At 43.9% G+C, this 27,808-nt stretch overlaps 1 protein-coding gene across 9 annotated transcripts in view; it reads right to left on the bottom strand.

Moving 5' to 3' along the window:
* Positions 1 to 27,808, bottom strand: part of brip1 (BRCA1 interacting helicase 1) — a 117,122-nt gene that overhangs the window by 70,954 nt on the left and 18,360 nt on the right. For 6 of the 9 annotated variants that reach the window (XR_009789715.1, XM_061782053.1, XM_061782046.1 and 3 more), the window contains exons 1-5: positions 16,837 to 16,987; positions 15,452 to 15,878; positions 14,939 to 15,040; positions 14,147 to 14,362; positions 10,611 to 10,722 (exon numbers count right to left, since the gene is read on the bottom strand). Coding sequence is in view for 7 of the 9 variants with exons in the window: in XM_061782053.1 (XP_061638037.1) it covers positions 10,611 to 10,722; positions 14,147 to 14,260 (226 nt within the window). In the remaining 2 variants the exon portion in view is untranslated. Of the gene's footprint in view, positions 1 to 10,610; positions 10,723 to 14,146; positions 14,363 to 14,938; positions 15,041 to 15,451; positions 15,894 to 16,836; positions 17,054 to 27,808 lie in introns of those variants that run through there. The other 3 variants (XM_061782047.1, XM_061782048.1, XM_061782051.1) reach the window with 3 other exon arrangements.

The following is a 27,808-nucleotide window of genomic DNA, read 5'->3' as shown; positions in this document are numbered from 1 at the left end:
TTTTAAATGTTAGCACTGCATAACCACATAACCACTGCTTAAGCATATTCTACATTTGAATAGAATAAAAAAGAGAAAAGCATGAAAAATCATCTCTATAAATAATAAACACAAATTATACTTATAGTGTGCAAAATAAAGTTCAAGTCACTTATTTTTAGTGACGTACCGAAATGAAAATTCTTGACTGAAACAGGGGAGCCTTAGGCTGAAAACCAAAAAAACACTGTATTAATCAAATTGAATTTTTAAGCGCATGCAGAGAATTCCACACAAAATGCTTTCCATTAATTAAAATATAAAAGTTAATCAAACTATTATAAAATTAATCAAATTATTATTTATGAAACTATGCCAACCGTAAGTAAAATTGCATTTATGGCTATGACTGCAGAGCTGTCAACCTATAGAAATTAACTTCCAGAAAAATGTGTTTGAATTTCCAGATTATTTAAATTATGTCAAGAACATTACCATGGGACAATTATTGCAGTGTGTTTTGTGGTAGGATAAAAAAATAATAATAATTATGCATACTGTTCAGTTTCACCAAATAATAATTACCTTATAATTGTCATAGTTAATAAATTATGGCTTCAATATTTGTTATTTTGCTGTATTTATTGCATCAATCTTGTAATGGTGGACGCATTTGCAGCCAAATGTCTTCTCTTGAATGCTCTTTTTGCATTTCCTGTATCCAAAATTACTGCTGAAATGATACAAATTTCCCATTGTGGGACCAATAAAGGTTATCTTATACATTCATTCATTCATTCATCTTCCGTACCACTTATCCTCACTAGGGTCGCTGGCGTGCTGGAGCCTATCCCAGCTGACTCTGGTCAAAAGGCGGGGCACACCCTGAACTGGTCGCCAACCGATAGCAGGGCACATATAAACAACCAACCATTCGCACTCACATTCACACCTATGGGCAATTTAGAGGCTTCAATTAATCTACCATGCATGTTTTTGGGATGTGGGAGGAAACCGGATTACCCGGAGAAAACTCACACAGGCAAGGGGAGAACATGCAAATTCCACACAGACAAGACTGGATTTGAACCCGGGTCTTCAGAACTGTGAGGCAAACGTGCTAATTAGTCGCCCACCGTGCCGCCATTACCTTATACAGTGTACTCTAAATATTTGTTATATTAATTGTACTTTTATATTTATAGGCCCATTTTCTCAAATGATGTAGCAGTGGTGACGTGTTCAGTTTGGATTTCCAGTCCTTGTGTTTATGTAGCTGTCTAGCATTATCGTACAGTATATTTCAGTATTTCCTTCTATCGACACTAATTTGCCTGCTACTGTATTTTGATCCTCAAAGTTTGCTAATCTCCGCAATAATGTGGTTCCAGCCAGACCAATGTGGCAAGTGTACTGGACCACTTATGTATCACTTATTTTGGTGTTTTGCGACTTCAGCTCACAACAGCTTAGCAACTCGCTTTCCCGCCGTCTGTCTGCTGTCTTATACTCCCTCAGTCCTTCGTGATAAGGATAATTGTAGATAAATAAATGTAGTTTATTCACTGTTATGGAGGCGATGATTAGGGACGCTGCGTTGACAACGGACGCAATGCGCACACTTTCGCCTCGGCAGCTCGGCATCGTATTGAGCGGCGTTCGCCTCCACGGCTCAGCATCTTATTTGGCCGCGTTAGTTGTAGCTCGTAGATAGCTGGGGCGTCACAACAAGCATTGCACATTAGTAGCGGAAAGCAGCAAGTTTTGTCGACAATAGAGAAGCTGCAGTTTGGACTAGCCGCTGGGTGGCATAATGACGATAAAGCCACGCAGGTCCGACAATTCATTGTGACATGCAAATTTGAATTATTGCCGTAACAAAGACATTATATTTTGTGTAATACAAAAGTACACCCTCTGCTGGGCCTTTTTGAGGACGGAGTTGTTGTTGATCGCCCACTTCAGGTCCTGAGAGACTGTAATTCCCAGGAACTTGAAGATCTCTACGGTTGAGACAAGGCAACTGGACAGCATGAGGGGCAGCTGTGGCGAAGGATGCCTCCTGAAGTCCATGATCATCTCTACAGTCTTGAGCGTGTTCAGCTCCAGGTTGTGTCGGCCGCACCACAGCTCCAGCCGCTCCGCTTCCTGTCGATATGCAGACTCGTCACCGTCATTGATGAGGCTGATGACAGTGGTGTCATCTGCAAACTTCAGGAGTTTGACAGCTGGGTGCGTTGAGGTGCAGTCGTTCGTATAGAGAGAAGAGCAGCGGAGAGAGGACACAACCTTGAGGCGCCCCAGTGCTGTTGCTGCGTGTGGAAGATGTGGCCTCCCCCAGCCTCACCTGCTGTGTCCTGCCCGTCAGCAAGCTGTAAATCCACTGGCAGATGGCAGGTGAGACGCTGAGCTGGAGAATTTTTTATTTATTTTTTTGACAATTGTGCAAAAGATCAGAATCAGAATCATCTTTATTTGCCAAGTATGTCCAAAAAACACACAAGGAATTTGTCTCCGGTAGTTGGAGCCGCTCTAGTACGACAACAGACAGTCAATTGACAGAACACTTTTGAGACATAAAGACATTGACAAAAAAAATAAAAATAAAATAATAATTTCAAAAAAAAAAAAAAAAAAAAAAAAAAAAACAGTCACTGAGCAGTGAAGGGTGGTTAGTTATCTGGTAATGCCAGTACATTTTTTTTTTGACAATTGTGCAAAAAGATGCAGAGTCCTCTAGCAGTTCGAATGACTAATATTGCAATAGTCCGGTGCAATGACCATTGTGCAAGGGGCGCTGAGACTTCAAGGAGTGTATGCGGTTTAAAGTGACGAGTAGTGCGATAATCTGGGACAATGTTGATTGTGCAAATGTTGCAGATACTCCTCAATCAGTGTGCAAATGGAGCAGATGCTACTCTGGCATGAGTGGCCAGTATTGGTCAACAACAGATATGCAAGAGACAACTACAGTGAGTGCACGAGTAATATATAATTGACCCCACAGAAATGGGACAACGAACTCAAGTCAAAACATTTCCAGCATGTTGTAATGGAATTGTAGGTTAGGTGTTTAAGAAGTTGATCGCAAGAGGGAAGAAGCTGTTGGAATGTCTGCTAGTTCTAGTTTGCATTGAGGGAAGGAGCCGGTAGAGCAGGTGACCGGGATGTGGAGGGTCCGAGAGCATTTTGCACGCTCTTGTCTTAGTTAGGGCAGCGTGCAAGTCCTCAAGGGTGGGTAGGGGGGTACCGACAATCCTTTCTGCCTACCTTTTTTGTAGCAGCACCAAACCAGACTGTGATGGAAGAACACTGGAATGATTCGATGACCGCTGTGTAGAACTGCCTCAGCAGCTCCGGTGGCAGGCTTTCTCAGAAGCCGCAGGAAGTACATCCTCTGCTGGGCCTTTTTGAGGACGGATTTGATGTTGGTCGCCCACTTCAGGTCCTGAGAGACTGTAATTCCCAGGAACTTGAAGGTCTCGACGGTTGACACAAGGCAGCTGGACAACGTGAGGGGCAGCTGTGGCGAAGGATGCCTCCTGAAGTCCATGATCATCTCTACAGTCTTGAGCGTGTTCAGTTTCAGCTTCTGTCGGCCGCACCACAGTTCCAGCCGCTTCGCTTCCTGGTGATATGCAGACTCGTCACCGTCCTTGATGAGGCCGATGACAGTGGTGTCATTTGCAAACTTCAGGAGTTTTACAGTCGGGTGCGCTGAGGTGCAGTCGTTCGAGTAGAGAGAGAGGACACAACCTTTGGGCGCCCCAGTGCTGATGCTGCGTGTGGATGAGGTTGCCTCCCCCAACCTGACCTGTTGTGTCCTGCCCGTCAGAAAGCTGTAAATCCACTGGCAGATGGCAGGTGTGACGCTGAGCTGGAGAAGCTTGGATGAAAGGAGTTCAGGGATGATGGTGTTGAACGCTGAGCTGAAGTCCACGAACAGGATCCTCGCGTAGGTTCCTGCACTGTCGTGGTGTTCTAGGATGAAGTGCAGTCCCATGTTGACTGCATCATCCGCAGACCTGTTCGCTTGGTAGGAAAACTGCAAGGGGTCGAGCAGAGGGCCTGTGACGCTCTTGAGGTGGTCCAGCACGAGACGTTCAAAGGACTTCATGACCACAGATGTCAAGGCGGCAGGCCTGTAGTCATTTAGACCCGAGATTGCAGGTTTCTTGGGGACTGGAATGACGGCGGAGCGTTTGAAACAGGATGGTACTTCGCACAGTTCCAGAGATCTATTGAAGATCTGAGTGAAGACTGGAGCGAGACTGTGCGCAGACTTTGAGGCAGGATGGGGACACATGGTCTGGGCCTGCCGCTTTCTTAATCTTTTGTTGTTTGAAGATGCGTCTCACATCCTGTTCGCGCATGGTTAACGCAGAAGTCGGTGGTGTGGCTGGGTGGGTGTGGGGTGTGAAAGTGTCCTTTTCAAATCTGCAGGAGAAGGTATTCAAGTCGTTGGCTTGTTGTGCTATTGTTCTCAGCTTGGGGGGGATCGTCGCTTGTAATTTGTCAGCGATTGGAATGCATGCCAGACTGATTTAGAGTCGTTAGCGCTAGACTGTTTTTCCAACTTTGCTGCACAGTTCCTCTTTGCAATGTTAATTTCTTTAGTCAGCTGGTTTCTAGCTCGCTTATACAGGGCCCTTTCCCCGCTTTGATATGCATCCTCCTTAGCTTGGCGAAGCTGCTTAAGTTTGGCAGTGAACCAAGGCCTGTTGTTGTTGAATGTGCGAAATGACTTTGTTGATACGCGCACATCTTCACAGAAACTGATATAGGATGCGACAGTGTCCGTATATTCATCCAGGCTGCCAGCTGAATTTTCAAAGACACTCCAGTCTGTGCAGTCTCAACAGGTTTGAAGTTCCATCTTTGCTTCATTGGTCCACTTTTTCCACTGTAGGCTTCGCGCATTTAAGTTCTTGCCTGTAATTCGGTATTAAGTGAATTAAGCAGTGATCAGACGAGGCCAGTGGTGCACAAAGTTGGGCACGCCGCCTTTTGTTTTCCCCGATGATTCCATGTCGCGGTCTGCTCAGTGAAGATGGAAGCCGGAAAGCAAGACTGCGCCATCGGGTACAGCGTCACAAAGCCAGGTCTCCGTAAAGCACATGTCTTTACTGGTCTTTATCAGAAGATGAAGCTCGTCCATTTTGTTGGGTAGGGAGCGTACATTCGCGAGGTGGATCGACGGGAACGCCAATCTGTTTCACCTGGATGCCGGCTCTCTTCCCTCTGTGGTGCCGCCTCCGCCTCCATGCGCCAAAGACCGCGGACGCCGCTCCGATGAGTAACTCAGGGAAAAAACTGAGCGGATTTGCAAAAGTTGGTGGAAGAAAGTCCGGAGTAGCCTCCTTGATGGTTAGCAAGTCTCCCCTTGTGTAAGTGAGTCGTGTAATGTCTCCAAAGACAAACAAAAAACACAAAAACAATACTAGAGAGCGCGTAACCGAGGCGACCACACTGGTAGGTGCCATCTTGGTACTCAGGTCAAACCAACATTACAACATGACATAAATAATGGGTGCTAACTTACTGTAAATTACTTTTGTAAATTTTGTAATTTAATTACTTCACACACACCAAAACTTTAGAGCATGGTTCGACAGAACGCCTGCATGTTTGCAAACAGTTACACTAGCACTAGCTTGCTAGGCTACATAACGTTTTGTTGCCTGCTTGCGAGCGGTATCGTATTAAAAGTACGTAAACATACCGCAAGCAAGCCTTAAAAGAACATCCTCTCCCAGCAACACACGTTTTCCTCTTTTTCTTCTTATAAACACACGGTGCGATCCATTATTGTTGTCGTCGCTATGGTAACGAGTGTATCCGGTCGCGTTTGAGTTGACAAGATGAAGCCCAGTGATGGTGAAAAGAGGGATGCGGTGGTATCGGAACAAGATTTTATTGCAGTAGTCGCTTTCCACATTGCAGTGCAAACCTCCATCACAATGCCCGAGACAGCGCTTAGGGAAATGCAGTAGCTTGAGGCAATTACCTGCTGGCTGCCACCGCTGGCCAATAACCTAATCCGCATGCCTCTCCTGCAGGGTTATGAGGGCCATATATATGTTTTGGTGATTAATGTGAGGGCGAAGTTGACACACCAAATCATTTAACCTTGTTGCGCTTATCCCGAAATACATTTCTTCATCCATGTTGCGAAGAGGTCGGATTAAATTGGCAAATTCACCATTGCTTGAACGACTTTCATTTAGTGGCCGCATATACCACCGCCACAAGCCGTAGAGACACCCCCGACTTGGAGAACTGCAGCACATTTTCAAAACAGCGCGCGCGGGTTGCGTTCGAGTATAAAGGGAAACTGCCACAGCGACCTCAGCGTGGTCACCGCCCGCACGAGTATAAAGAAGCCTTCACGTGTCGGAACAAAGGCAATTCGTGAAGTTGCCCTCCAAAACCGCGTGGCACTTGATCTGTTATTCGCATCTCTGGGCGGTGTTTGCATCCTCTTAAACCAAATCTATTTTACACACATTCCTGACAACGCTGGCGATACAGGCGTTATTGCCAGTGGCATTAAAAATCTCACTATTCTCCGCAATATCGTTGCGCGCGAGGACGTTCTCGATTCAAGTTGGTTCACAGTACTCTGATGGCAGGCTTGGCTGTATCGCTTTGCACTTATGGTCTGTATTGCTCTTGTACTCTTTTTCATGTCCTGTTGTCTGTTCCCTTTGGTCAAATCTTTAGTCTCTCACATGGTTGGCACTGCTATTGTCCACTATTCACAGGTGACCTCTGGTGACCGACTAACATCATCACCCGCTAGTGACCTGCATTTTTCCTGACTTTTTCCCTCTAACAGACTGCTTGAATGACATGACTGATGACTCATATTCCTTGGTCTAACTTTATTGCATGACTGATTTACAACCTGCTTATTAAGGATTTTCTTAAACTTACAGTGTAAATTTGTGGGTAATTGTAAGGCTGTTTTGTAGATACATGTAATACTGTTATGTCTTTTAGATTACTTCATACTATTTTAATGTTTTTGGTTAGTGTTTAGTAATTTTCCTAATGTGATTAATAGTTGATATATTTTTATAGATAGAACACCCGCATATCAAAATAAATAAAGGAGGTTGTGTGAGATCTGGACAGTCGTAGCCTGGGAGAAGAAAGTCATTTGTCTGGGCTTATTTCTGAAGGTTGTAAAATCTGTTGTTTGCCTTATAGGGAGTGGAATTTTCTGGCACCTTCCACCCTACCCCCTACTCAAGAGTGTAAGATAGATAGCACCCCTTTGTTTAAGCAGACAGTCTCAAACTCTGGAAACTGTCTCAAACGCGTTGTTACTCCTTGCCAATAAACGAAAGACAACTGTCCATTTGGTTTTCTGGAACTTCATTGGTCTTTCCTCAGATAAAATAATTCACAATGGTTGGTATGAATACTTATGACGAGTATTTTTTCCCAACTTTAACAGTTGATTATATTATCAAAAAGGGGGATCTTGATTTGGAACATTTATGTTTCATGTACATCAACTATTAGTTTTATATAACCTTTACGTTTTACTCCACACGGCCCCGCCTGTGTGGAGTTTGCATGTTCTCCCCGTGCTTGCGTGGGTTTTCTCCGGGCACTCCAGTTTCCTCCCACATCTCAAAAACATGCATGTTAATTGAACACTCTAAATTGCCCGTAGGTGTGAATGTGAGTGTGAATGGTTGTTTGTTTGTATGTGCCCTGCGATTGGCTGGCAACCAGTTCAGGGTGAACCCCACCTCCTGCCCGATGACAGCTGGGATAGGCTCCAGCACGCCCGCGACCCTAGTGAGGAGAAGCGGCTCAGAAAATGGATGGATGTTCCATAGCTCTTAGACAGCACTGTACTTCTGTGCGTCCTTGCAAATGTGCTCAGGATTATTTTGACGACTTCCTGGATTTCTCTTCCTTTTTCATGCTCTGCATACACCCATTCCCATAAATATAAGTTTCAGTGCCGCTGGGAAGCAGTTTGTGTGAGAATGTTGTGGGAATGAGAGGGATGTATTTTTTTCCTGTCTCTCTCATTTCTGTATAAGGAACGTGATTTCTGCTTGCTCTTCAGTGAGGGGTAACAACTCATGACAAATTGTACCTTTTCCTCTCTTTGCAAAGATTTCTCTCTCTCATAATAAAATTTAAAAAATAAATAAAATAAAATAAATCACAATCAGTATTTTTTTTCTTTGAAACCAATTGAGAGTTTCCTTGGCAGTGTGTTTTAGATCATCATCCTGCTGAAATGTCCACCCATGTTTCATTTTCATCATAGATGGCAGCAGATGTTTGTCAAGAATGTCACGGTACATTTCCCCATTCATCCTTCCTTCAATAATGTGAGGTTTACCAGTACCATTTCCAGAAAAGCAGCCCCACACCATCATGTTACCACCTCCGAATTTCACTGTTGGTATGGTGTTTTTAGGGTGATGTGCAGTGCCATTTCTCCTCCAAACGTGGTGTGCATTATGGCATCCAAACAGTTCAATTTTGCTCTCAGACCAGACTATATTCTCCCAGTATTCAACAAACTTAAAGCAAGCTTTAACATGCTTTTTTTTCCTCCCGGCAATGGGGTCTTGCGTGCTGAGCGTGCATACAGTCCATGGCGGCGGAGTGCATTACTCAATGTTTTCCTAGTGACTACAGTACCTACTAATTCCATGTCTTTTTGAAGCTTCCACAGGTGGTCCTTGGCTCTTGGACACCTCTTCTGATTATTCTTTGCACTCCTCTGTCAGAAATCTTGATCGAGGCAAATTTATGGTGGTATGATTGGCCTTGCACTAAGGTATTATGGCCTCGACCGTGCTCACCGGAATATTCAGAAGCTTGGATATGCGCCTGTAACCAATGCCATCGTTATGTTTTGCAACAATTACTTTGCGATGCTCTTGAGACAGGTCTTTGCTCTTTGCCATCATGAGAAATGTCTTGACTCACACCTTGGCAATGAGACCTTTTTGTATCCCATCAATTAGGACTGAACCAGCTAATATTCATTTGCACTGACAAGGGGCTGGATTGCTGTTTAATTATTGATAGATTTTACAGTGGGTATGAAAAGTATTCAGACCCCTTAAATTTTTCAGTTATATTGCAGCCATTTGCTAAAATAATTTTCCCCCCTCATTAATGTACACACAGCACCCCATATTGACAGAAAAATCTGAATTGTTGAATTTTTTGCAGATTAAAAAAGAAAAACTGAAATATCACACAGTCATAAGTATTCAGACCCTTTACTCAGTATTTAGTAGAAGCACCCGTTTGAGCTACTACAGCCATGAGTCTGTTTGGTAATGATGCAAAACGTTTTTCACACCTGGATTTGGGGATCGTCTTTTTTTTTTATCCACACATACCTCTTAGAATTAAGGCCAAAAAGTTCTCTTTGTCTCATCAGACCAGAGAATTTTATTTCTCACCATCTTGGAGTCCTTCAGGTGTTTTTTAGCAAACTCCATGCAGGCTTTCATGTGTCTTGCACTGAGGAGAGGTTTCCGTCGGGCCACTCTGCCGTAAAGCCCCATCTGGTGGAGGACTGCAGTAGTGGTAGACTTTCTAGAAGATTCTCACATCTCCCGACTGCATCTCTGGAGCTCAGCCACAGTGATCTTTGGGTTCTTCTTTACCTCTCTCACAAAGACTCTTCTACCCTGATTGTTCAGTTTGGCCGGACGGCCAGCTCTTGGAAGGGTTCTGGTTGTCCCAAATGTCTTCCATTCAAGGATTATTATCCATTCCATGCTCCGCTTCAGCACTTCTATCTAGCAGTGCAGATCCCACGTGATCACAACAACTGATTGCTAAGGTGCTAACATCGTAGCAAGGAGTAAGAGTGAATTTCGCTTGCATAAAGTCGTTTATTGACACAGTTGAAGTTCACTGTAAAACTAAACACACGGAAAAGAATTACACCTATTGAAGGTTCAAATACCCCACAGATTTAGTTTTTTCGTTTTTGTTCACAAAAATCGCCAGCTCAAAGCTAACACACAAGAAATAAAAAACACCACTCACGAGCTAACGAAAATTAGCATAGAACTTGCGGCACAAATCTCGCAAAATAATGAATATTGGTACATAAATGCTGTATAAACACATACAAACTGGCAATATAACAATACTCTCAGGCATATATTCTTCAAACTGTGTGAAAAATTAGTTCTATTAGCAATTCGATCATTGCTTCTACATTCTTTCCCTCTCACTGTGTGCACAACACTGTCCCCTTAGGTCAAGATGTGCACTGCACATTTATTTTTTGTAACCAATTGGTTAATAATAAATGGGTCAGTTTTTCCTCATACTTACCGTTGCTGATCATTGTTCTGTTTGAGTAATATCACTTAAGCCTTTTCTAACACGACATGCTACAAAATACGTAAATTATGTATGATTATTGGCGATATCGGAGTAAACCGATATCGGTAACGGCCAAAACTCAAGGCTGTAATATCGGTATCAGATCGGAAGTGAAAACGTGAAAAGTGAAGATCGGACGAGTAAATCGGGACATTCCTAGTATTCAGGACAAACCTGCCCACAATTAAAGTAAACCTGATTAAACCCAAATAAAATTCATCAGACCATTTTTTACTTACCAAACTGTGCCTGCTGCCATCCCAGTGCTGAACACAGCAAGGCTAAACTCTTGCCACTTCCAGTAGGACTTTCCAGCAAACAATGCTGCCCATAGTTCAACCCTCGTAGGATCTGTAAATTTGACAGCAAGTTAAAATTTTTATCCTGTTTGCAATAAAACATTGTTGATCATAAGGGGATTAAGAAGATAATTAACAGACCTGCTGTCTATCTAAAGAGCTAAATCTTTATTTAAAAGTTACTCAAAACATTTAAATCGGAAAAGTATCACCAACAAGAGTCTAGAAGTTACTTTGACAAATGTTGGACAATTTTCACCAATGGCCATCAGTACCTCATTTGTATGTACGGTATTTGGGCTTTGAAACCGGAGGGTCACGAACTGAGTCGAGTTGCGGACAAATGTTAAATGCCAACATGTTGTTGGAGAGCTGCTCGTCTGCCTTCCTGACAACTGTCGAGGTACCCTTGAGCACCTACTCCTTTACCTCGTGACGATATCATTGATTTCACATTAATTCACACTGGAAACATGCACAAAACAACATCTGTCACAACTAGAGATGAAATTAGGGGTGCGTGGTATAAAACAATATACTCAGTAGACGGTATACAGTGCTCCGAACTGATAGAAATTCACTTCTAGAGCAATTTGAATTTCCCCATTTTAAAAATGTTGTCAAGAACATTACCACAGGACAGTTATTGCAGTATATTATGTAATTTGATAAAAATAAATCTTCATACTGTTCAATTGCACAACCATTCTCTATAATCATGAATAAACGTCTTGTAACGTCTGGCCTGTGGGACTCCTGAGGCAGCTGATGGGTACCGGCTGGCCAAGCGGAATGCAGCTTTGGTGGTCACTGAAGCAAACACCGACACGCCTTCCCATGAGGGAGCAGAGTCTGGGTTCTCTGAGGCAGGCTCTCCTATCTCTGGGGTTGAAGTCACCGAGGTGGTTAAAAAGCTCCTCGTTGGCAGGACCCCAGGGGTGGGATGAGATTCGCCCGGAGTTCCTCAAGGCTCTGGATGTTGTAGGGCTGTCCTGGTTGACACGCTTCTGCAACATCACGTGGACATCGGGGACAGTCCCTCTGGATTGGCAGACTGGGGTGGTGGTCCGCCTTTTTAAGAAGGGGGACCGGAGGGTGTGTTCCAATTACAGGGGGAAATCACACTCCTCAGGCTCCCTGGTAAGGTCTATTCAGGGGTGATGGAGAGGAGGGTCCGTCGGGAATATAAAGACTCTCTCTGTCTGGGATGCTCAGAACTACTTCATCTACCTCCTGAAAGAATCTCTTTCACCTTGAGGTCACATCCTACCTGAGGGGCATAGCACTAATCATATTACACACAAGACCCTCAATTTCAAGTTTCAGCCTCATCACTCGATCTGATACGCTTTTTACCTCCAAGACATTCTTAGCTAACTCTCCTTTAAAATAACTCCGACTCAATTTCTCTTCCCATCTACCCCATGGTAAAATATTTCAAACCCTGCCTAAACCTCTAGCCTTGCTGCCTTTCCACCTGCTCTCCTGGACACATATAAACCTTTCTCCTAATCATCGTGTCAACCAACTCCCGAGATTTTCCTGTCATAGTCCCAACATTCAAAGTCCCCACATTCAGTTCTAGGCTCTGTGCTTTCCTCTTCTCTTTCTGCCTAAGAACCCGCTGATCACCTCTCCATCTTCGACCCACAGCAGCTGAATTTCGCCCTGCAGGTGGACGGCTCCGGTGGGAGACTTTGTTAACCCACTCCACACCCGATCCGGTATGGAAAAGCAGGTAACTATTGTTATTGTATGCTATTAGGCTCCACCATCATTCCATTCGCCAATAAACCTACAATCTCTGGTCTAATTGACTACAGGCCTGTTGCCTTGACATCTGTGGTCATGAAGTCCTTTGAACATCTCACGCTGGACCACCTCAAGAGCGTCACAGATCCCCTGCTGGACCCCCTGCAGTTTGCCTACCGAGCGAACAGGTCTGCGGATGATGCCGTCAACATGGGACTGCACTCCATCCTAGAACACCTCGACAGTGCAGGGACCTACGCGAGGATCCTGTTCGTGGACTTCAGCTCAGCGTTCAACACCATCATCCCTGAACTCCTTTCATCCAAGCTTCTCCAGCTCAGCGTCTCACCTGCCATCTGCCAGTGGATTTACAGCTTTCTGACGGGCAGGACACAGCAGGTCAGGCTGGGGGAGGCCACCTCATCCACACGCAGCATCAGCACTGGGGTGCCCCAAGGTTGCGTCCTCTCTCCGGTGCTCTTCTCTCTCTACACGAACGACTGCACCTCAACGCACCCGGCTGTCAAACGCCTGAAGTTTGCAGATGACACCACTGTCATTGGCCTCATCAAGGACGGTGACGAGTCTGCATATCGACAGGAAGTGGAGCAGCTGGAGCTGTAGTGCGGCCGATACAAGCTGGAGCTGAACACGCTCAAGACTGTAGAGATGATACTGGCCACAGCTGCCCCTCACGCTGTCCAGCGTTCCTGGGAATTACAGTCTCTCAGGACCTGAAGTGGGCGATCAACATCAACTCCGTCCTCAAAAAGGCCCAGCAGAGGATGTACTTTCTGCGGCTTCTGAGATAGCATGGCCTGCCACAGGAGCTGCTGAGGCAGTTCTACACAGCGGTCATAGAATCAGTCCAGTGTTCTTCCATCACAGTCTGGTTTGGTGCTGCTACAAAAAAGGACAAACTCCGACTGCAACGGACAATCAAAACTGCTGAAAGGATTGTCGGTACCCCCCTACCCACCCTTGAGGACTTGCACGCTGCCAGAACTAAGACAAGAGCATGCAAAATCCTCTCAGACCCTCCAGACATTCCAACAGCTTCTTCCCTCTTGCGATCAACTTCTTATACCCCTAACCTACAATTCCATTACAACATGCTGGAAATGTTTTGACTTGAGTTGGTTGTCACATTTCTGTGGGGCCAATTATACATTACTCGTGCACTCACTGTAGTAGTCTCTCCACGCTGCACTATTTGCATATTTGTTGTAGACCAATACTGGCCACCCATGCCAGAGTAGCATCTGCTCCATTTGCACTCTGACTGAGGAGTATCTGCAACATTTGCACAATCGACATTGTCCCAGATTATTGCTCTACTCGCTTGAAGTCTCAGCGCCCTTTGCACAACGGTCATTGCACCGGACTATTGTAATATTAGTCATTCGAACTGCTCTAAGTGCTAGAGGACTCTGCATCTTTTTGCACAATTGTCAAAAAAAAAAAAAAAAAACATACTGGCATCACCAGATAACTAGCAACCCTTTATTGCTCAGTGACTGTTTTTTTTTTGTCAATTTCTTTATGTCTCAAAAGTGTTCTCTGTCAATTGACTGTCTGTTGTCGTACTTGAGCGGCTCAAACTACCGGAGACAAATTCCTTGTGTGTTTTTTGGACATACTTGGCAAATAAAGATGATTCTGATTCTGACTGATAAGAATACATGATCTATTTCCTATGCAAGAAAACAAGTCTTGAAAGATACCATTTTAGTCCTTGATGACAGCACACCATTGTCAGGGAAAAAAATGATTTTATTTTTGGCAAATGAGTGCTTGCAACTGTAGAATGTTGATCCAATTTCTGTTGGGTGGCGCATGTTAATGTTGCTTCATCCAGAACACAAAGACAGTTAGGGACATTCCACTGAGCGCCGAATCAATCAGCAACATTTCTGACACGCTTCAAACATGTCCATGAACTGAAACAAAAGAAGATCGTGTCAAACACAATAAGGCTTATTTCAGAATCTGAAATGGTATGAAAGGCTTCTGAAGATTTGCCTTGTAAATATTAAGCAGCACATACTGTAACTCAGTTATCATATCCATCAAGACTCTTGTGCACTCTGCAATGTATTTTTTTGTAATCCTGCAACTCACAATGCTTGAATAGTTGAATGGCTACATCTTTATATATTATGTAAATATTTGTATATTTTGCACGAACAAAACAATTGTCAAAATCAATTACTCTGCGATTTTTTGTACTCTTTGTGTAAGTGGAGGGAGACTAGCAAAGTAAGAATTTCATTGTTCAGTGTTACGTTGTTACTGTGCAAATGACAAACATCGAATATTTTCAAATGTGTCACCTGCTTGTGAATCGTAACTGTACACTGTGCAATGACAAAAGATTCTACTTCTACATCTTCATCCATCTATATAACACTTTACTAAAACTAATACCTCATTTGGTGCTTCACATGAGGAAAACAACAAAAAGTGTATAAATAAATGTTTAATTTTAAACGTATCAAATCCTTCATCTCACTTACCATTTGACCAAGACAAGCGCAGCGTGACCATCAAATCAGTTCCTGCTGGGTGGCAAATGTTCCACTGAGCTCAGAATTCATCAGTAACATTCTGCGACTCTTCTGTGGAAAAATAAAGTACAATGTAAAACACTGTTTGATTTCAGAATCAACGTGGTTTGTTGGTGCAGTCTGTCCTCTACCAAAAACAAAGACACCAACATTATTGCAACTTATCAGGCCTATATATATCTTTATATCACACATAGCTTAAGCAATGTCTCTTTCCTAACCTATCATATTGCTGCAACAATGAATTGTTGGTAATCCTAGTACTCAGAACTGGTGCCAAAGGCTCTTGAACCACATAACTCAGTATATCTCATATTTCAAGACATCAAATAGCATTTGGTGTTTCACTGAAAGCAGAAAAACAACAAAAAAGAAACCGATGTACAGGTACATGTACTTACTATGTTTGGCATATACTATATAGGAGGTTTGATTTGAAACTAGTACATTTAACTGGCTTACCGGTTGTAAAGAAGTGCCGTTCTCCAACGGATATACAGTCACAGTAGCCGGTGCTTTGCTTCCTTTGCATCAATGTTGTTTCTTTTTCCACAAGCAAATGACCACGGGCTGACGACGCCAGTGCCAACTGTTTGGAAAGATATTACTACCCACGCTTGCGCAGAACGTAGGTACTTGGCGTCACGGTGTGCAAACCGTCACTTTGACAAGCAGACGTGCCGATGCGACAGTCGGATGAATGTAGTCATGTTGTCCGAACATTTGCTTTGTAGTGATGTTACGAGATGTGCCAAGTCTTCGAGGCGTGTGTCGAGTAATGGAGGGGTGCGTTTCCGCAAAGCGCGTATCGAGGCTTGCTTCATTTAGGGGCGGACCGGGAAGCGATGACGTCCGAAGCCGCGCTGCCTTTGGTGCACTCACTCTCAACCTGGGGTACAGTGGTCACCTAAGTTCAAACCCCAACTGGGACTGCACCGCATTATGAATTATAAATTGAGGCTTGTCAATTACATTTGTTTATCAAAAACGGCATTTTCCACCGTTTCTTATTTTACTCATGGGAAAAGTAGTTATTGTATTCACAGAAAGTAAGGTAAAATAAAACCTCACTGGGAGAGGAGAAATTACTGTACCCCAATTTAAAAATATTGCTCTTGAATTAATCACTTAACACAAAAATGATGATAAACTGTTATTTCTAAATAAGTCCTTTCAAAATCCTCTGCCCTCTTAAGCCCATGCCATTTTCCCGAAGTGACAGAAAAACATTATGCAACCTGTCATACCAGGGATGAGGACCATTTTAAGCACACAGAATACGTTCAATTAAATTTTACACTTTATGTTGGGTAATTACTTGGTCAAACATTGTTTTGTAATACATCAAGAAATGAACCATTACTCCAACCAATGGCTGAAGTGTTACAATGCTTCAAGAAGCTTCATCTCCCAATCACTCTTGCTTAGTGTATCAATGCCTTAAATCACAATTATTTCCCCGTCTGGAAACAGTAGGTCGTGTTCGAGCGGAATCATAGTGCAGTGGCGAGTGTCCTGAAGCCAATAATGTTGGAGACGGGTGTGTCCTGCCAGGAATTCGCGTGGGATTCCTAATAACGCCGAAGGATAATACGCGCAAAAAAAATAATAATTGCATGGGGATGCAAAACTTATTTTTCTTTCATGTCACCCTCGAGTCTCCACACTTGTGTACTATTTAGTTGTTAACATAAACGTGTTTTTTTTAAGCTACGGTTCTGTTGATCATGTGTGAATCTAATAACGCAAAACATAATACATAGGCACACAAATACTTGTGAAGAGTACTGTTTTTGTTTTGTTTTGAGCTAACTTGAACGTGTTTGTTAATGATACGTTTTACATACTGAATTCATCATGGCCAGCTGGGATGGATACGCTTTGCAGGGGAACTGGATCCTAACTCCTCCAATAGTGTACTCCACCGAGGATGCAGTCATGTTGCTTGTCTTTATGAAGTGAGTTGAACACACAACCGCATGTGCTCAACGTCTTATATTCTCCCGCATTATTTTTCTTTTTTTTTTTCCTTCTTCTTCTTCTTCTTCTTCTTCTTCGTCTTCCAATTATTGGAGCAAGCGACGTTTAGGTGCATACCGCCACCTACTGTACAAGTGTCTGCATCACTCATGTCACCACCTGAATTGTTTTAAAACGACGGGGATCACCGGGGCGGCGGCACGGTGGCCGACTGGTTAGAGCGTCAGCCTCACAGTTCTGAGGTGCAGGGTTCAATCCCCGTCCCCGCCTGTGTGGAGTTTGCATGTTCTCCCCGTGCCTGCGTGGGTTTTCTCCGGGCACTCCGGTTTCCTCCCACATCCCAAAAACATGCATTAATTGGAGACTCTAAATTGCCCGTAGGCATGACTGTGAGTGCGAATGGTTGTTTGTTTCGATGTGCCCTGCGATTGGCTGGCAACCAGTTCAGGGTGTACCCCGCCTCCTGCCCGATGACAGCTGGGATAGGCTCCAGCACGCCCGCGACCCTAGTGAGGAGAAGCGGCTCAGAAAATGGATGGATGGATGGATGGATCACCGGGGCACGGTGGCCGACTGGTTAGAGCGTCAGCCTCACAGTTCTGAGGACGGATGGATGGATGGGGATCACCGGTGATACTGCGGCGCATGTGTATTTCAAATTACCGTAACTCCCTCGCTTCGTGCAATTTTAATCATTCAAACTGCCCCGGAAAGCTGTGAAAATAATAACTATATCTATTATTATGATGCTAAGTGTTAATTTAGTTTCCCTCAAAAAAATGAAAAATGCTTTCCTCACACATTTAATCTCATCCAATCGTGCAGCCTCTCTCTCCCTGATATGTACTTTATACAGTGCATAATTACATGATACACATTTTCTTTTTGACATCTCTCACACTATTTTTCCAAAGTATATACATTATATCATTCCAACCCATATGACCAAGTCTTGTAATGGCAACTTCCTCTCTTCTATTCCTTTCTTTAATTATTTTTTTATCATTACTGATTTTTGTAAGTTAAAATATTTTCTTCCTTTCTGGTTACCTTCCCATATGTCCAACCCTTTTCCCCTCACGATACCGTTACACTTTCCTTTACCGAATGGTACTGTGACAGTTGTTTTTTCCTAATCCCCTTTTTGCTAGGTCATCAGCGACTCATTTTTCATCACTCTTGTATGTGCTGACGGCCAAGACTAATAGAATTTAACCTCAATACCCCTTTTCCTACTTGGCACAGCCCCATCTCCCCAGATCTGATGAAAGAGTTCCAATAACATTTCCAATGGCACTTGAGGAAGCTGTTGAAACATGGCATAAACATGATGTCTTCCCCAGGGGCTGTGTGTCCACTACTTGAAGGACTACTTTAAATTCTTTCATACCAAGCGACCTCATCCCATTCTCTTTCTTGTTTCCTTACAGCTCCATATTCTCTAATTACTTTGTTCTGCCTATGTTCATCCCTAAATGTTCCCTGCTGTGTACAGCAGCAAATGTTTCAGCTATGATATCTGCTTTTCCTATTTGTCACTTCAAGCTTCTGCCCATAGCTGGCATTTTAACGGCATAGCTTTTCCAACTCATTTCCCCTAACATTGGCCAACCGTATTATCATGTAGTTTCTCTTCCGATACATGAATCAGAATCAAAATCTTTTTGTATGTCAAAAACACACAAGGAATTTGTCTCCGGTAGCCGCTCTAGTACAACAGTAGACAGCCATTTTGACAATAAATACTTTTGAGACATAAAAACATAAAAACACACTACGGAGAATCACGTAGCCTCTAGCAATTTAATGGCAAGAGGGAAGAAGCTGTAGGAATGTCAGCTGGTTATATTTTGCATTGATCCATAGCGCCGACCTGAGGGAAGGAGCTGGAAGAGGTGGTGACCTGGGTGTGGAGGGTCCAAGAAGATCTTGCATGCTCTTGTCTTAGTTCTGGCAGCGTGCAAGTCCTCAAGGGTGCGTAGGGGGGTACAGACAATCTTTTCAGCAGTTTTGATTGTCCATTGCAGTCAGAATTTGTCCTTTTTTATAGTAGCACCAAACCAGACTGTGATGGATGAACACAGGACTGATTCGATGACTGCTGTGTAGAACTGCCTCAACAGTTCCTGTGGCAGGCCGTGCTTCCTCAGAAGCCATAGGAAGTACATCCTCTGCTGGGCCTTTTTGAGGATGGCGTTGATGTTGGTCTCGCACTTCAGGTCCTGAGAGACTGTAATTCACAGGCACATGAAGGTTTCAACCTTTGACACAGGACAGTTGGACAGCGTGAGGGGCAGCTGTGGCGAAGGTTGATTCCTGAAGTCCACGATCATCTGTCTTGAGCTTGTTAATCTCCAGGTTGTGTCGGCCGCACCAAAGCTCCAGCTGATCCACTTCCACACACAGACCCGTCACCCTCTTTGATAAGGCCGATGACTGTGGTGTCGTCTGCAAACTTCAGGAGTTTGACAGCCGACTGCGTTGAGATGCAGTCGTTCGTGAAGAGAGAGAAACGCAGTGGAGAGAGGATACATCCTTGGGGTGCCCCGGTGCTGATGATGCGTGTGGATGAGCTGGTGTCCCCCAGATTCTCCTGCTGTGTCCTGCCCGTCAGGAAGCTGTAGATCCATTGGCAGATGGCAGGCGAGACGATGAGCTGGAGAAGCTTGGAGTTCGGGGATGATGGTGTTGAACGCAGAGCTGAAGTCCACAAACAGGATCCTCGCGTAGGTCCCCGCCCCGTCAAGGTGTTCTAGGGTGAAATGGAGTACTTCACACATTTCCAGAGATCTATTGAAGATCTGTGTTAAGACTGGAGCGAGGTGGTCCGGGCAGACTTTGAGGCAGGATGGGGACACAAGGTCTGAGCCCGCTGCTTTGTTCATCTTTTGTAGTGTTAAGATGCAGTCTCACATGAATGGTTCATGAATGGTCAACGCAGAAGTCAGAGATGCGATGGTGGTCGGTAGTACGGGGGGTGGGTGTGAGGTGTGAAAGTGTCATTTTCAAATCTGCAGTAGAAAGTGTTCAAGTCGTCAGCAAGTGCTCTTTTGTTTTTCACTTGGGGGAATGGTTGCTTTTAGTTGGTTAGCGATTTTAATCCTCGCCAGACTGACTTAAGAGTCGATGGCAGTAAACTGTTTTTCCATCGTTTCTGCATAATTTCTCTTTTCGATGTTAATTTCTTATGTCATCTGTTTTCTAACGCGATTGTACATGGCTCTGTCCCCATTTCAATAGGCATCCTCTTTAGCCTGGCAAAGTTGTCTAAGTTTGGCAGTGAACCACAGCTTGTTGTTAGTGAACGTGTGAAATGTCTTTATTGGTGCACATACATCTTCAGAGAAACTGATATAGGCTGTGACAGTGTCGGTATATTCATCCAGGTTGCCAGTTGAAGTTCCAAAGACACTCCAGTCTGTGCAGTCTAAACAGCCTTGAAGTTCTATCTTTGCTTCATTGGTCCACTTCTTCACTTCTTTCACCCTAGGCTTTGTAGATTTAAGTTTGTGCCTGTATGTTGGTATTAAGGGAATTAAGCAGTGATCAGACGAGCCCAAAGCTGCACAGGGGATAGCACGGTATGCGTCCTTTAGCGTGGTGTAGAAGTGGTCTCGAATATTGTTTTCCCTGGTAGGACAGTCAAATGTGTTGCTTGTATTTAAGGAGTTTGTGGTTGAGTTTAGCTTTGTTAAACTCCCCAAGAATAATGTCAGGTGAATCAGGGTGCTTTTTTTCAAGGTCATTTACTTTATCACCGAGCATTAGCAGTGCGGCCTTCGTGTCAGCAGAAATGTAGACACCCGCGAGGATGAAATAGGCAAACTTGCGTGGCAAATAGAATGGCTTACAGTTCAAAAACAGCGACTCGAAGTCCGGGCTGCAGTGTGTGTTGGTACATCATTTTCGGTTGATATAGAACCATATTCCGCTGCCTTTTGTTTTCCCTGAAATTTTTTTTTTTCCTTGTGCTCCAAATCTCCACTACAACACACTTCATCTCATTAGGTGCTGGGATCTCTGTGTAGGCTATCCCATTTTTTAACCAATGTTGCACATCCTCCTCCACTAAGATTATTATTTCTAGCAAATCTTTTTTTTTTCTTGTTGTCCTGTTCGGCTGTTAGGTCATGCAGAATGGAGGATCTGTATCCCTTTTATGCCGGAACAGTTTTACTGTATCACAGTGGAGTTTTTAAGGTGCCGCTGTGGTTTCTTAGTATTATAATAGATATTTATTGAAATATCGATCAGTCGAACAGAAAAAGGTTTCTAGATGGGAGTGAGAAAAGAAGACAAAAGACAAAGCACTAATTGTAAACAAGATGAGAAAAGTAAATTATATATCAAGAACAATGAAACATTAGATATGAGTGTTGTATGGGGCAGTAGTGCTACACCCTGTGAGGGAAGGACAGGACAAGATAGGACAGGACAAGGACAATAGTAGAAGCATGCAGGACAAGGGTCGTGAACCCGGCTGTACAACTAAAGTGTGGTGGGAGTGACTATGTAAATTATCAAAGTCTATCGGATGAGAGTGTGAGTGAGGGGATACCCAAGCAATTCGCATATTCATGAGTTATTTGTCGCAATAAGTGAGTGGCTCCACACCTAGCGGAGCTAGGAAAAGGGGTATTAAAGTCCCAGGGATGTGTGCCTGCGGACACATGCAAGTGAATTGACACCATTTTGCATGCACAATGAATGACACAAGTGTCCTGTAATTGCTGTGCCTGCACTGCAGTGGCTGAGGACCCCACCCAATCAATCGAGAGGCGGGATCGGGCCCGGGAGTCCACCCGAGAGCAGCCCGGCAGACGGGACACATCACACACCGAGGGACCCAGGGCGGTCCGCCGGCCCCACCAAGACGCCATGACAACCGACCACCCAGAGGAGGCCGTAGGGACCCAGTGCCTAACAGCCACTTTTTTAGCTCCTGACCATTTGCTATTAAGCTTCTGGAATTCCATTGCAGTATGTGTAAAACCATGATTAAAACTTCAAACCACATTGTGATCTGCAGTGAAAGCAGGGAACAGGTGGAGGAACAGTTAGAAAGGTGGAGACATGCACTGAAAAGAAGAGGAATGAAGATTCGTCGAAATAAGACAGAATATACAGTATGTGCATGAATGAGAGAGTTTGAGGGGGAAGAGTGAGGCTACAGGAAGAAGAGATAGTGAGGGGGGAGGACTTTCAATACTTGAGGTCAACAGTCTTGAGTAATGGTGAAGGAAGGTGTCAGGTATGTTATGTGACAGAAGTCTCAACTAGAATGAAGAGAAAAGTTTATAAGACAGTGGTGAGGCCAGCCATGATGTACGGATTAGAGACTGTGGCACTGAAGAGACAACAGGAAGCAGAGCTGGAGGTGGCAGAAATGAAGTTGTTGAGGTTCTCTCTTGGAGTGACCAGGTTGGATAGGATTAGAAATGAGCTCACCCGAGAGACAGTCAAGGTTAGATGTTTTGAAGACAAAGTTACAGAGAGCAGACTTCGGTGTTTGGACACATCCAGAGGAGAGAGGTGGAAGGGTGATGAGGATTGAGCTGCCAGGCAAGAGAGCTCGAGGAAGCCCAAAGAGAACGTTTATGAATGTAGTAAGGGAAAACATGTGGGCAGTTGGTGTTAGAGAAAATGATGCAGGAGATAGGCTTCCATGGAAAAGGACGACATGCTTTGGCGACCCGTAACGGGACAAGCAGAAAGGAAAAGAAGAAGATTCTAACTTGGTTTACCACTTCAGCAAATGAAACATTTTCCATGATTTTAATTCTCTGGGCTTCTCTTGCTTGCCTCTAAACTTTGCATCCTTTATATGCTGCACTGTGAGCTCCTCCACAAATTATTATCATCTTATTACAAAGATCTTTTACACTAAGCAGATGACAATAATAATCCTCACAAATATCAGGGGTTCATTAAATACACTGGTTAACAAATGAATTCTGAGTCCTTGCCTCAATTGCATTGTTGAAATCAAATGTTGCCGGGCATGAATTGTTCATCGGTGCTAATTATTCATGTGTCTCTGGTGTGCAGATTTATGAGAACAGTTTCCAAGCAACACCTCTAAGTGTTGCCAAAGCACCAAAAGCTGCAGAAACGTGCGTACGCCAGCCATGCAGTTGGTGTGAGGCACCGCACATTTCCACGGTCATGTCACTCTTGATACATATGAACTTTGTCGTGAAAAAGAACGGTTGCCACGTTTTTGTACGTACGCACTTTTTGTACATGAGGCTCCTGGTCTTCGGGAGTAGCCTTTCTGCGCATTTCTCAGGAGGCAAGGAGACAGGTTTGGTGGACGAAAAAGATGCACAAAAATAAAACAAAAACAGGCGGAAAAAGGGAAAGAAGTTGTTCTTCACGCATTTAGTGAGAGGTCACGACTGTTTCTTTTCCTGCCTTTTCTGGGACTCGCTAGCCATTTCAGAGCGATCACGCTTGGCTGGAAGCGTACCTAGTACTTTTAGTGGCAGCTGCTCTGATCACGTAGCGGTGGTCCATGTAGAGGCTGGGAAGCCGAGTCTGTTCTCATCCTGGCATTCGCGTTGGCCAAAGTCTGTGTCCGAACAAAAGGAAAGAGGGGGGAGGGGTGGCCGAAGGGGAGCTGGGGAACCGATAGCAAGAGCAAAGAACCAAGAGGAGCCAAGAGAGGAGGCTGGCAGCGGGAGTCAGGGGTTAAATACCCCGGGGGTGTGTCGAAGAGGACCGAGGACCAGACAAGACCACACCCATCAGCTCTAATCTAGTCTACAATTTTGACCCATAAAATGGGTTTAAAATCATACATTAATATAAAATACTCCCAACTTTGTACTCTTTACTCACAGGCCAAGTATATAGAATGATTGTTTAAACTTTAGTCTTGGCAAATCAACTGTTTATGGTTCAAATCACATTTCATGCTGCTTGGAGTCAAATCAAGACAAACAGTTCTCAAAATCTTGCAGCTGCCCTTGTAAAGTTGACACACTGACACAGACATCAATGCATACATTTGGAATAATTTTGCAGAGTTTGTAAAATATCAAAACAAAAATTTGTCTTTGTTAAACATCAAATGCGAGTCCACGGTTTGGCTTTGCAGTTCCTCTCAATGGCAGCGGGTGTCGCCTTGTCCCAGCAATTGTTCCTATTCAAACACAAATGGTCCGGTGAAAACATCTGGGGGCCTTTGATGCTTGGGAGTTCAGATTTCCAGGGTAGATGTTAATTAGTTTAGGGTCCACTTGAAGTATGCCAGTATCTTAGTGGTAGTCTCGCAGCAGGGCTGCTTGGAAGAAAGCAGTTTATCAAGTCGTGGGAGAGTCACGGTGACATCTCAGTTTGCGGGGAGCATGTCCGCTACAGGGACGAGACTGTTTTTATTCAAAGACAATAAAACAAAGACAATCTATATGGTCCACCACAAAGGTGATAATTAATACACCGAAGCACTTTTCCTAGTGCCCTAAAACCTGCCATTTTAAATCCATACACAAAGCAGGAGATAATATAGAAATCAGCAATTACAGACCAATCATTACTCTCCTGATCCTCTCAAAAGCTGTGGAAAGGTTTGTTGGCAAACAGCTGAAAGAACATCTAGAGTCTGAAGCCCTGCGCCACCCCAATGCGGTTTGGTTTCAGGAGGAACCACTCAACCAGTTTTGTTTTGTTCGCGAACGTTGTGTTTTTAGTGAACGGACTGAACTGAATCATTTTATGAAATTATTTCTTGTTTGAGCTTGGCTGCCTCCGTGAGGTGAGCGAGTCGGCTGGGAGCGGAAACAGAACTGCTGAAGTGTGCTGTCACTCACTTCTGAATCTTTGGCGAATGACCAGTGAACATGCAGCGTGCAGGTGGGGGCGGGACTTCATTAAACATACTGCCATGTGATTTGTGATTCGCCAGCCTTATCACTCACTTCCTCGAATGACCAATGAGCAGCCAGCGTCAGCCAGCGCCGTGCAGGCGTGGGAGGGACTTAATTGGGGGACACTGGTGTACTGAAGAACTGAAGAGTGATTCGTTCGTTGATCTTCTTCGTTCGCAAGCCGTTATAAGATGAGTGATTCGTTCGTTGAACTTCTTCGTTTGTGATCCCCTAAGGAGGGATGTACTAGTACGATGATTGATTTGTTTGCGCAAGGAACAACGTACTATGCAGTGAACGTACTCATGAGTGATTTTAATCCCAAGTACTGACATCCTCCTGGGTATAGTTTACTCTAGCACCCGTTTCTTCACGCTAACGGCTAATGTTGAGTCAGTCAAGAACATGAAAACAAGCACACATATTTAAAATAAATGTAAATGAATAATAAATGTATATACGTACACATACATATCATTCCCTCTGTGTCTTTAATCCGATGATTAAATATTTTCATTTAATAATAATAATAATAATACATTAAACTTATATAGCGCTTCTCAAGACACTCAAAGATCTTTTACACTAAGCAGATGACAATAAGGTGAGTGAGCAGAAAGCCCGGGTGGCGGGTGCTGGTGTCAGCGACGCTGTCGACCGCGGTGTAATGCAGAAAAGTCACGCTGGCCAGCTAGAGCCTCGCTGGACGTAAGGGGACGCGGAAGGATGTTCGGTACCTGAGCTCGCTGCACGTATGTTCACGAGTCACTACCAAAGCCGTGTGTTCGAGAGTTTGCTAAGAGAGAGATACTGTAGGTAGGTGATAATTTAGCTTAAGTTTTTTAATTTGTTAAAATTTGAAATCTCACCACCTTTCCTCGTTTACAATCCGTGACAACAACAACGCATAGGCCTTCGGTGAAGATGTTGATTGAACATGAACCTCAGGGATGGATCATTAATTGAATGAGGAAGCACTTGAATGATTTTGTGAAAAAGAACTGAACGATTCGGTGAACAAATCTTTCGAACAAATCTTTTGAAAGAACTGATTCTAATGATTCCGTACACTCAAACGAACTGCCGCGCCCATCACTACACTCAACCGAAACGGAATGCTGCTACCTCATTGAAACCATCAAATGAAACTTAGATCATGGAGGGGTGGTAGGAGTGGTTTATTTGGATCTCCGCAAGGCCTTTGATACAGTTAACCATTCAATCTAAGATAACAAGGTATAAATTGTCCATGAATACTCTGAATTGGTTAAAATTGTATCGAGCGGACTGCACTGGTGTGTATGGATAAATAATGCTATATCACCTGCAAGTACGTGCACAATAGGACTGCCACAAGGGTCCATCTTAGGTCTGCTCCTCTTCACTTTGTATGTAACTTATTTACCAACTGTATGTGAGGATGTGTAGCTCCAAATGTATGCAGATGATGCAGTCATCCACACGCATATATGCTTGTTTTCTCCCTCAATAAATGTTCACTGGCTTGATACGACCTCTATTTAAAAACAAAACAAAACAAAAAAAAATCGTCCTGTTATTGTAAACTACCATTGTTGGTATCTAAAATATTCTCTGTAATTCTAAACTTCCCTTAAACTCTGAATTACCATTGTTGGTATTTTATATTGGCGGCACGGTGTACGACTGCTTAGAGCGTCAGCCTCACAGTTCTGAGGACCGGGGTTCAATCCCCGGCCCCGCCTGTGTGGAGTTTGCATGTTCTCCCCTTGCCTGCGTGGGTTTTCTCCGGGTACTCCGGTTTCCTCCCACATCCCAAAAACATGCATGAATTGGAGACTCTAAATTGCCCGTAGGTGTGAATGTGAGTGCAAATGATTGTTTGTTCGTATGTGCCCTGCGATTGGCTGGCAACCAGTTCAGGGTGTACCCCGCCTCCTGCCCGATGATAGCTGGGATATAAACAACCACGGGTGGAGTATTTCAAACTCCCCTGTTAAACTGCTCCAGTTTAAATGGGCATAAAGATCCACCATTGTGATGTGTATGTGTGTGTGACTTGGGATCTTTGTATACAGTATATCATGAAGAGGTTAATTTCCCCAAAGATAATGAATATAACATTTAATAGTACAAATAGGATCAAAATATTCCACTTCCGACAACAGTTAAAAGTCTAAGAGTGGCATGAATATAAGATAACATAAGGTAATTCCACTGCGATTGGCTGGCAACCAGTTCAGGGTGTACCCCGCCTCCTGCCCGATGACAGCTGGGATAGGCTCCAGCACGCCCGCGACCCTAGTGAGGAGAAGCGGCTCAGAAAATGGATGGATGGATGGAAGGTAATTCCACAGGCCCGAACACGAACACACAACAGCATTTTTGTTTTCAAAGACAATGCTCACTTTTATGATGGAAATCACATCACGTTCTCATCTGCGATCCCCTCCTCGCTTTCCAGAATGATTTTCTCTCTAAATGCCATCTTTGTTTTTCTCTCTAAATGCCATCTTTGTTTTTGTCAAACCTACGTTCTTTTTGTTTTTTGTTTTTTTGCAGCTACACTTAACTGTTTGTTTGAAGGAGGCCATGCTCAAATGCAGTTTGGCATAGACGTATAGCAGTGGTGAGATAAAACTGCTTTGTATAATTTGTATTTTACTGGGGTTTCTTTAGATATATTCTGTATTGAATGTTTTGTAACAGGAAGACACCTTGGTCCACCCCCCTGTCACAATAGCTCCAAGATGGCATTAAAGACGTGTATATGCACTGATGCTTCCAATGCAAGAAGGATACTTTTGTGCAGTAACATTGCAATCTACTCTTCTGTTGCATCCTTCCAAGGATGGTGCCTTCACATTTTGGTGTAAATCTAGACATTCACATCAATTTTAAGTGAAACTGTTTCAATGTGTTTATCTGATATGAACAGAAATTCCGACAGTATATACTTGCAGGCGAAGAGCTGTTTTGTAAAATAAAGCAT

The sequence above is a fragment of the Phyllopteryx taeniolatus genome, chromosome 8, assembly GCF_024500385.1.
Source record: "Phyllopteryx taeniolatus isolate TA_2022b chromosome 8, UOR_Ptae_1.2, whole genome shotgun sequence".
NCBI classification, from domain to species: Eukaryota; Metazoa; Chordata; class Actinopteri; order Syngnathiformes; family Syngnathidae; genus Phyllopteryx; species Phyllopteryx taeniolatus.
The sequence above is the reverse complement of the archived record's forward strand: the minus strand, read 5'-3'. Positions and strand labels throughout refer to the sequence as shown.